Here is a 10,881-nt window from a genome sequence, read left to right as displayed (position 1 = left end):
GACTCTTTGTTACTTCCAGCTTTGGGAGCATTTAAGAATTTAGTTTATATTATTGTTAATAGTTGTTGTGTGTGTTTTGGCAAAGCTATGTACACCGTAATTGTTGCACATATCAGGCACGTTACCCTGTATGTATAAAACTAGTTTGTAAGGATAATATATGTAATGTGGTTGTACTTAATAAATAAATAAAAGAAATATAATTGAAATTAACAATTTATTAATACATACAATCTTATGACAATATTAAGCAATTGCAAGTAATTTTCGTTTGAGATCCGCTTAATTATCGTTGAAGAGATCTAGATCAGCATCATTTAAAATTATGCAGTTGTATGTGGAACAAATCCTATAGCAAGGTGCAATCTGTCCAATATTAGTTCTCGTAACCGGTAAATAGAAAAAGTTTGTTTTATTTCGAGTATTACGTTGAGGTACTTGAAATGTTATACAATTTAATATGTCTACAGAATCTATTTTATTGTTTACAATTTTGTACAGATATGTAATGTCAAGCATACGCCGACGTGCTGCTAATTTTTGTAAATTACATAATTGTAACCTGCTATTATAATCATCTCTATTGCTTTTACATAGATGTCTAGTAAACGTACGATTTATCCTCTCGATCCGGTCACTATGTACTGAATAGTATGGATTCCATATTGTACTGCCAAATTCGAGAATGCTCCGCACTAGTGCATTATATAAAATAATTTTAGGTTTGGTGCTCTTAAAATCTTTTGTCACTGGCTATATAAAGCTGTATATCTGAGCAGCTTCAGAAATTATTTTATTGTAATGTGGAATGAAGTTCAGTTTACAATCTAAAATTACACCCAAATCTCTAACCTCTTCTACTTTTCTTAAATTTACATTATTAGGTCTCTCTCGGGAAAGCGCCATCTAGTGTCTAAATAAATTTATCTTCTATGGAGTCTTGAGAGGGTGGCAAAATGAACCTCAGAATACTGACTCTCAAGCGCTTCCCAATTCTGTGGTCATCACAATGACATGTGTCTGTTGTTACTCTACAGTGTGGTTTTCTAGTATTTTTCTTCTAAACTATGGACTGAGCTTCATTGTGTAGTGTTTCCAGGATAATATTGACGTGGGTATCTTAAAAATAAGTGTGTAAACCTTTCCATAAGGCTAGCAACATTCCTGTGATGCCACTGGTATTGCAAGAGAATACGGATGGTAGTGATCACTTAGGATCAGTTGACCTGTAGACTTGTTTGTCCTCTGCTTTCATAAAATGAGACATAATTTATCTTGCATCCATATTCATAACTCTTTCAAAAAATTAATTTTATGAAAAAAATAAAACAATATAAAAGTTATTGCTTTTTACTGTGTAAGAAAATATATCCTAACTTAAAGTAAAATTATAGTAATGACTTACATAAATTTTAATTTGAAAAAATGACAAATATTCTGAAATAAAATTTAATAAAAAGCATTGAGAAAAGTTAACAATTCAATATTCTTCTAGAAATTTCTAGCAATAAACTATTATTAGCACATAAATACTGGGAGAGCTTTGAGTAATTAGACAGTCAATAGAATGTTTAAGTATTATAGTGTAGCCTAATTTAATTACAGTAGATTTATATCTAGATGCCCAGACCAAAAACAGAAACAATACAGTACATGGTCTTATTTTCCCAGCGCACAGTACAAGATCCATCCGTGTTGTTGTCCCAGAAGCAAGAGGAAGCTGTGTGGAGCCCAGCACCATTCTTCTGCATTATTGTGCAAGTCACTGAAAACCGTAAATACAAAATTAAATGTTTATTTAAAACAATATGTACATACAAATAAATTCCAGAGTCCAAAATACAGTAAATTTCTACATAAATATTAGTATTTCCATGGATTTTGTCACAGAAATATGATTATTAAAAATTTCCGTCTGTCTAGCTGTTGCATCTCTCTAGCTTAGTACTTGTTGGAGTAACTTAAGCTACTTTTATTGTTCAAAATGAATAAGGGATCTTAAAGATATAAACACCTACACCCTCGTTAAATGCAGGTAACACTCCTTTGATACCTTCTGGTGGTGCAAGAGTGTAGGTGGCTGTAATTACTTAACAACAGGCATATTGTTGGTCCTTATCATATCTTAAAAACATAAAATTGGAAACTAAATCCAATATCTTGGTCAAATTACCACTGTCCATCTATTTTTTCCAGTTATGTTCTATAATATTCCTTAATGAATTTATGGTTTTAAAAGAAAATGGTCTGCCTCCCTGGTGGGGAATATATATTTTATTTTTATTTATCATGTATAGGAAACAAACAGTATTATGATAAATGTCAACAAATCTTAAAACTCACACTTTCACCATGTGTGGAATAGAGCTTAGGCGATGTAAGTCCTTCATTTCCATAGTAACATAAAATATTTTATACAACAAAAAGTAAACTTAAAAGGTCAATCATATAATAAATGTTCCAAGAGATACCTATGTATTTATAAGGTTTTTGAAGCTTAGTCAATTGTCCAAGACATGATTCCACAACAGCAGATGTCCATTGATTGACTTTGTTGTGCTGATATGCAGTCCCACCAATTGAGTTTTCGACAGCTTCTTTAATAATTTTGCTGACATCATCCACGATGAATTGATTCTATAATTTTGCGAATGAATAAAATTAAAGCATACTCAGTATAACAATAATGGATGTGATTTCACTTCAATTATCCATTTGTTCATGAAGTGTAATACTACGAAAAGTTATTTAACACTAAGTCCACACAAGTAATTTTAAAATAAATGTTTACTTACTTCTTCGCTCAAATCTGTACATTCCTTTACATCCATGTTTATATTCTAATTTTAAATAATTCGAGAATTCCAAAATCCAAACAACAAAATTTGACGCTATTGCAAATGCAGTGCAGCGGATTGCGGAATGTCGTGATCGTATCGTGAAATGTTTGTTAGTGTTTGACGTTGACAGTCAACTGTCAAGTGTCAACACTTGACAATTTTTTTGTTTTAGTTTTATTTATTTACAGCATTGGTAACAAGACCATGAGGAGTACCGTCGTGTTGGCTTTGGTTGATACACGTGTGGTGTTTTTCGGAGTGTTTTTTTTTTGTTGAAAAGTGGCCGGTTTTTTGTGTTTTACCTATTGTTTATTGGTGGTGGTGTAATTTAGTGTGTTGGGAATGGAGGTGGAACCCCCTCCGGTTCCACCAGACCCCGATGGGTCTAGAAATACGTCTCGACAGGCTGCCTCCTCTCGGAAGCGGCATGTAGAATCCGATGAGCCCACTACAGAAAGCGGGAAAAAATCAGGTTTAAATCCGCCCCAAGCGTCCGTACAAACTATGTACACGCATCCTTCGTTCGCTGAAGGTCCTAAAGGTTACAGTGGGGATGACAAAGGTCCGTTTATAGTTCACGTTTCCAGGGAGGTCTCGGACCCATCTGCAGGCACATCTATCCGTGCATTGAAGTATGGACTGTTCCTACACCAAAATAAATTCACGCACATTGTTAAGGACGGTGTTAAAAGTGTTGGCTGCAACAGAGTAAGTGTCGAATTTTCAAACGCTCAAGCAGCTAATGACTTTCTAAGTAACCAAATTCTGACTTTGACAAAATATAAAGCAGTAATTCCGACTTTTAATATTACTCGGATGGGCCTAGTCCGAGGTGTCCCTGTGGACTGGTCTATGGAGGACTTTGTCGAATCCCTAGAGCTGCCGATTTGCTGTGGCGTGGTTTTGAAAGCCCGCCGCTTAAACCGCAAGAACATCATTGAAGGTATTGTCGAGTGGGTGCCCACTCAATCGATTGTTTTGACTTTTAGAGGCCAAATGCTTCCCTCCAAATTTTTTTTATTTTATACGTCCCATCCCGTAGAAATCTATAAATTCCCGACTATTCAGTGCCTGAATTGCTGTCGTTTTGGCCACGTTAAAGCACAGTGTAGGTCTAAGCCCAGGTGTTACAGATGTGCCCAGCCCCACACAGGTGAGTCCTGCGATGTTCCAAAAGAAAAAGCTTCTTGCTTACATTGCTCAGGCAGTCATTTTGCGTCGGATAAGAACTGTCCAGAGTTTTTACGCCAAGAAAACATAAAGCGTATTATGTCTCAGGATTATATATCGTATTTAGATGCATCGGCTCGTTTCCCCCCAGTCCGCAGGTCATATGCGGAGATGACAAGGGAGTTCTTCTCCTCTACTTCATTCTCCCCTCTGCCCGTTTACTCTTCCCAACCTACCAACTCATCTCAACCCAGCTCCAACCCTAAAAGATCCTATCGGGAGACAATTATTTGTTCTCCTCGTCCCCGTACCCCCTTAGCAAAGGGTTACAACAAGCAGGCCCATTACGCTATCATCAATCTTCCACCCTCCTCTCTACCCAATGGCTGTGCTCTTGGCAACAGCCAACCCGACTTCCCTCAATCCCAAGGAAAAATGTTAGAAGACCTTTCGTCATTGCTCCTCAGCATCGTTGCTCCATGCAGCGAACTTCCATTACCGCCCAACGTTGCCCACAATCTAACCCCTCTTTTTAAGATCTTGAACAATGGCCACAACAGTTCTTCTGCAATGGAACTCTAAAAGTATCCGTGCTAAGAAACAAGATCTTATATCATTTATTAACCTTCATAGCCCTGTTATAATTGCCATCTCGGAGACATGGCTTAGGCCTAGAGCCCGATTTCAGGTCCCTGGTTTCTTCTGTTTGCGGGATGACAGAGATGACGGCTATGCGGGTAGTGCAATTTTCATTCGGCAAAGCATTTCGTTTTCTTCTATTCCTATCCCCCCTCACAGTAATCAGATTAATGCTGTTGCTGTGAGAGCTGTAAATATTTCCTTCCTCTCTTTGTATATTCCACATCCAAGCCCCTCCCTTATTCCAGAAATTGAAACTATTCTAACTTCTCTCCCCAGTCCCACTGTAATTATGGGTGATTTTAACGCCCACCACACTTTGTGAGGGAGTTACAACTGTAATGGGTTTGCTCCGTTGTTGGTTGACGTCTTTGAGGATATGAATCTTTGTATCCTGAATGATGGCTCTCCGACCCGCAGAGTTTACCCCAATCAGAACCAAAAATCGGCAGTAGATCTATCCCTTTCTTCAAACTTCCCTTGCATCTCAGTTATCCTGGCAAACTCTTACTACTACCTATGGTAGCGACCACTTCCCTATTGTCCTTACTCTAAATAATAGGACAATTCCTCGCCCCAATCCTAACCCTTTACTTAAATATAAATTGCGGAACGCAGATTGGTCTCGCTATGCTCAAACCGTGGATGATTTGTTGGACTCCCTTCCTGATCTTCAGAGTGATAGTAACCTCTTGACTTACTATAAACAGTTTGTCAAATCTCTTATTTCTTCGGCCGATTCCAATATTCCCCGTAAAAATCTCTCTGTCTCATATAATTTGCCTTCCCCTCCCTGGTGGGATGGGGAATGCAAGAACTTGTTCAATAAGAGAATGGTAGCAGAGAAAGAGTACGCAGCCCAAATGACAGAAGAGAACTTCATGAAATATAAACGTATTGATGCTAAAACTAAAAGGATGGTATCAAAGAAGAAAAAGCTTGGCTGGACTAAGTTCTGTGAATCACTTAATCCCAGATCGCCTTCTTCTATTGTTTGGTTAGCCAATGTTTAGACATAAGAAAATTTCGCAGAACTCTTAACTACTCCGATCCAAACTCCAACAATCCATCTGAGTGGCTTAGTACTTTCGCTGACAAACTTGCTCCACCATATGTTCCCCATCCGGACGATTTCCCTATTTCTACTCCAGCACCCATAATGTGCGAAATGGATGCTCCCTTTTCTTTTTCAGAGCTTCAGATTGCTCTTGGAGGCCTAAAAGATTCATCCCCTGGAGAAGATGGTGTACCCTACTCTTTTTTGGTAAATTTAAATAACAAATCTAAATATTCCTTTCTAAATTTGATTAATGGTTTTTTTGAAAAAGGAATAATTCCAGATTCCTGGAAGTCTCAAATAGTGATCTCTCTTCTCAAGCCTGGGAAAAAAGCATCAGATCCCAATGCATACAGACCTATTGCACTGTCGTCCACCTTAGCAAAAGTTACGGAGATCCTCCTTAAGAACCGATTAGAGTGGATCATGGAGGCAGAGGACTGCTGGCCCCTTCGCAGTTCGGTTTCTGTAAGGGCCTCAGTACTGCAGACAGCCTCAGTTTACTGACTACAGACATTCGAACTGCCTTTGGTAAGGGTGAATACTATATAACTAATGTGAATATTGTGGGTGTTTTTATCGATATAGCCTCTGCATATGGTAATGTACTTCTTCCGTTGCTCAGGCAAAAACTGCACCAGCTGAGTGTACCGCCGAGGATAACACATTTCATATGTAACCTGCTTTCTGGCAGGTCAGTTATCGTAAAACACCAGTCTTCCAGTATCCCACCCAGAATATTGTGGAAAGGTCTTCCCCAAGGCTCTGTTCTCAGTCTTTTGCTATACAGCATATATACTCAGGATCTAGAACTGTCCGTTAATAATTTTTGTAACATCTTGCAGTATGCTGATGATATTGTTCTTTATCATAGCTCAGGCTCTGTAGAGGAAATATCCCAATGCCTCAACTCTGCTTTGTACTATTTAGGGCAATGGCTCTTCGACCGCGGCCTATCTTTGTCAGTGTCTAAATGCCAGGCAGTTGTGTTCACAAGGAAGAGATTTATCCCTACCTTTAGCTTTTACTATGAGGACCAACTCATCAACTTGGTAGATAAGGTAAAGTTCCTTGGAGTTATCCTTGATTACAGACTGAACGGATTGGCTCATACCGAATATGTAATTAATAAATGTGAAAAGGGCATCAATGTTCTACGCGCAGTAGCGGGAGTCTGGTGGGGTGCTCATGCCTACTCCCTGAAACTCTTATATAATGCTTTAGTTCGTAGCTATATTGATTACTGTTCGTTTGTTTTAGACCCCTTAAAAAACAGTGTCTGAGAAGCTAAAAAAAATTCAATATCGTTGCCTCAGAATTATTCTGGGTGCAATGAAGTCTTCCACCACTAACGCTCTACAAGTCGAATGTGTTGATCCTCCTTTATATCTCCGACGGCAATACCTATGTGACCGGTTTGTCAGCAAAATGTTACAGCTTTCCTCCCACCCATTGTGGACCAAATTGGATCAGCTATCTCAAGTCCTTAGCCCACGCAATCCCTCTTCTATTGGATAGTTTCCGTAAGTTTACCAATCTCCCTCATCCTTTGTTATCTTTATCGATGAGTCCTCTATTCTCCACATCATATAAAGCCTTGGTTTTCAATCCTTCCATCGTTACTGATCTTGGTTTGGTCAAAGGAGCCCCCGATACTTATTCGAAATTTCAATGCTTAGTTCATCAGAATTGGTCAAATCACTTTTTATTTTTTTTTTATTTTATGGAATAGGAGGACAAACGAGCATACGGGTCACCTGTTGTTAAGTGATCACCACCGCCCACAATCTCTTGCAACACCAGAGGAATCACAGGAGCGTTGCCGGCCTTTAAGGAAGGTGTACGCGCTTTTTTTGAAGGTGCCCATGTCGTATCGTCCCTGAAACACCGCACAAGGAAGCTCATTCCACAGCTTTGTATTACGTGGAAGAAAGCTCCTTGAAAACCGCACTGTGGAGGACCGCCACACATCCAGATGGTGAGGATGATATCCTAACTTGTGGCGTGTCGTGCGAAGGTGGAATTCGGCTGCAGGAATCAGGTTAAACAGCTCTTCGGAACACTCCCCGTGATAAATGCGGTAGAAGACACACAATGAAGCGACGTCTCTACGCAACGCCAAGTGATCCAGCCGTTCACAGAGCACTGGGTCCCCGACAATTCGAGCTGCTCTGCGTTGCACGCGGTCAAATGGATCGAGCTGATACTGGGGTGCGCCAGACCAGAGATGACAGCAATACTCCATGTGTGGCCGGACCTGCGCTTTGTAGAGCGCTAGTATGTGGGCCGGCTTGAAGTATTGCCGTGCTCTATTAATGACACCCAGTTTCTTTGAAGCCAATTTGGCTTTGCCTTCCAGATGACTACGAAATTGGCAATCGCCCGAGATTTCGAGGCCCAGTATTCCGACACTACGCGAGGCTTTGAGGGAAGTGTTGTCGAAGAGCGGTGATACGGCAAATGGGGTTTTTTTAGTGGTAAACGCGCAAACTTGAGTCTTCTGGGGGTTAAATTGGACAAGGTTCAATTCTCCCCATTCCGCGACCTTCTCAAGAGAGGACTCGATAGAAGACACAAGTTTCTCCCGGCACTGGTCGACGATTTCCCGAGAGAGACCTGCATGGCCCGTGTATATGGCATCACCAGTGCTGTCGTCTGCATAGCAATGAATGTTGGAGGTGTCCAACATATCATTGATATGCAGAAGAAACAGCGTGGGAGACAGCACACAGCCTTGGGGCACTCCAGAATTCACGGGCTTCGGGTTCGAGCAATATCCGTCGACAACGACCTGTATGCTACGCCCAGTGAGGAAGCTGGAGGTCCACTTGCACAAGCTCTCGGGAAGCCCAAATGATGGAAGTTTGGAGAGGAGCGCCTTGTGCCATACACTATCAAAGGCCTTCGCTATATCCAGGTTAACTGCCAGGCCTTCCCCCTTGCTTTCAATAGCCGCAGCCCATCTATGTGTCAGGTATACCAGAAGATCACCTGCCGACCGACCATGGCGAAACCCGTATTGTCGGTCGGTTGTGGGAGAGTCACGCTGCCGTCTTTTGACGTCAGCACAATCGGGCCAGACTCGTCCGGGTTAATTACCACACTCGCACAGAATACCGGCGTGAAGTAGCGGCCTAGTGCCGCTGTTTCGCATAGGTTAGTGTCGAGGACCGGTGGCCATTCCACAATGTGGGATCACTTTCTTATCTACACTGATGTTTCAAAGATGTCTCAGCAAAGTTGTGTTGGCGCAGCCTGCTGGGTCCCAGCTTTGAAGTCGTTTTACAATTCAAATGTCCTCCTGAGTCTTCGGTGTTTACAGGAGAGGCCGTTGCCTTATTAGAAGCAATCCTGTTTACCCGCTCCCATAACCTGAATCAAACTGTTATTTTTACTGACTACCTTAGTTGTTTATCATCCATCAAGGAAAACCCATTCCGGAGTAAGTCAAGACATCCAATTATTCTTCATATTAGGGAGGCTCTATTTTCCTGTCATCAAAATGGAATAAATTTAACACTTGTCTGGATTCCAGGTCATTCTGGCATTGCAGGCAATGAAACAGCAGACTCTTGTGCTAAATCTGCTATACAAATGGGTTCTTATGAACATTATAAAAATAGTTCCCAAGATCTGAGTGCACTTTCTAAAACTTATCTCGACAAGTCCTGGAATACATACTGGAATGAATCAAAATTGGTTAAAGGTAAATTCTATGCCTCAGTCCAACCAGATATACCAAGGCGTCCATGGTTTTTTTCCCACAGGTATGCAGACAGATGGGTTACCTCCACAATATGTCGCCTACGTCTTGGTCATTCCGGCACACCTGTTCACCTGCACAAGATCAGAGTTAGAGATCACTCCTTGTGTGAATGTGGCTTGGACGACTGTACTGTATCTCATATAATATTTTCCTGTCCTAAACTTCTTCATCCCCTTTATGACGTTCTTCCACCGAAATTTCCCCGTCCAGTAAACGTTGAATGTTTGTTAACGTCTGTGTTTAGTCCTTATTGTAATTTTTTATGTAAATATGTCAAATATAATAATATTAAGCTGTAAATATGTAATGTAGAGTGTATTTTGTATAATATTGTGTTGTTCCAGGCTAGAAACTAACCATATTATAAAATAACACTATACTAAAAAAAAAACCTGCCACTTCTAAATTAAATTTATTATTATTATTAAATTCATACTAAATTTCCATAACGTGTCTCTTCAATTCCACTCGACATTGGCGAAATAATTTGCGCCCGACTGTTGCAGCCACACGCCATATCACAAAAATTGAATTGAATTGAACAAGACCATCAGCTCAATCCAAACTAAAATAGAAGAAGAATATCTAAATCATTTTTCAATATACTCGATTACAAGAAAAACCGTAAGACGTAGGTTAGACCTCTATTTGAAGACTTAAGAGTCGTAATATTTTTTTTATGTTTGAGAACTTCGTAGACTTAAACTTTTAGATAAAATTAATGATAATGTTTTTAAAGATGGTTGGGATTACGTAAATTATTATTTATGTGTATTTCGTTTTAAAATCTGCAGACTTTTCTTGGTAAAAGAGCCTGACTAATGGTGGGCTTCAGAGAAAGACTTCAAAAGTTTCTCATTGGTCTATACATAATAATACGAGAAACCGGCTTTACTCGCCTGACATTTAATAAACAAAATATTAAAAAGTGACCGCGGAGGGAAACCACCAAATCTGAAGAAACCTTTCAGCTACAAGTTAGAACAGACCAAATCTATCAAAGTTTGGCTACTTTTGATGAAGTGCATCGGTTGAGTTTTTGTTATAAGTTTATCAAAGAACTTTTTAGTTTCCCATAGAGTATTACAATAACTTGCGCCTCAATAATTAATATTGTGACTGCATAACAAAATTAATTTATAATATTCAGGAATAGAAGTAATGGAATGTGTCAAAGCATAAGTTGACCTTGACCCATCTAATTACTTTTTGAAGTTATACGAACGTTATAAAAAAAATTTGAGACTGAAATTTTAAGATGCGCGCGCATCGCTGTAACACAAGTAACAAGGTGAAATTGGTTCCTAAAATTTTCTGACGTCTGCGCGTTTGTTATTTTTTTTTTTGGTTCTTTCGTCCATTTTTAGGATAGGCGAATGGTTCAAGCCCATAAGCCGTATTCATTATTT

General features: G+C 39.7%; 1 protein-coding gene across 1 annotated transcript; it reads right to left on the bottom strand.

Moving 5' to 3' along the window:
- Nucleotides 1-203: 203 nt before the first annotated feature.
- Nucleotides 204-2,943, bottom strand: LOC126970544 (dynein light chain Tctex-type 1). The gene is made up of 3 exons (XM_050816513.1): nucleotides 2,796-2,943; nucleotides 2,472-2,637; nucleotides 204-1,765 (listed from the first exon to the last, which is right to left on the bottom strand). Exons 1-3 carry the CDS (start codon nucleotides 2,829-2,831, stop codon nucleotides 1,617-1,619), a joined length of 351 nt encoding a protein of 116 aa, XP_050672470.1. The 5' UTR covers nucleotides 2,832-2,943; the 3' UTR covers nucleotides 204-1,616.
- Between the last annotated feature and the right edge of the window lie 7,938 nt (nucleotides 2,944-10,881).

This window comes from Leptidea sinapis, chromosome 21, assembly GCF_905404315.1.
Source record: "Leptidea sinapis chromosome 21, ilLepSina1.1, whole genome shotgun sequence".
NCBI classification, from domain to species: domain Eukaryota; kingdom Metazoa; phylum Arthropoda; class Insecta; order Lepidoptera; family Pieridae; genus Leptidea; species Leptidea sinapis.
The sequence above is the reverse complement of the archived record's forward strand: the minus strand, read 5'-3'. Positions and strand labels throughout refer to the sequence as shown.

Coding starts and splice junctions, on each gene's coding strand:
- LOC126970544 (XM_050816513.1), bottom strand. CDS start 2,831: ATGGATGTAAAGGAATGTACAGATTTGAGCGAAGAA. Junction 2,638..2,795: donor GTACAGATTTGAGCGAAGAA/GTAAGTAAACAT, acceptor GCAAAATTATAG/AATCAATTCATCGTGGATGA. Junction 1,766..2,471: donor AAAACCTTATAAATACATAG/GTATCTCTTGGA, acceptor TACGGTTTTCAG/TGACTTGCACAATAATGCAG.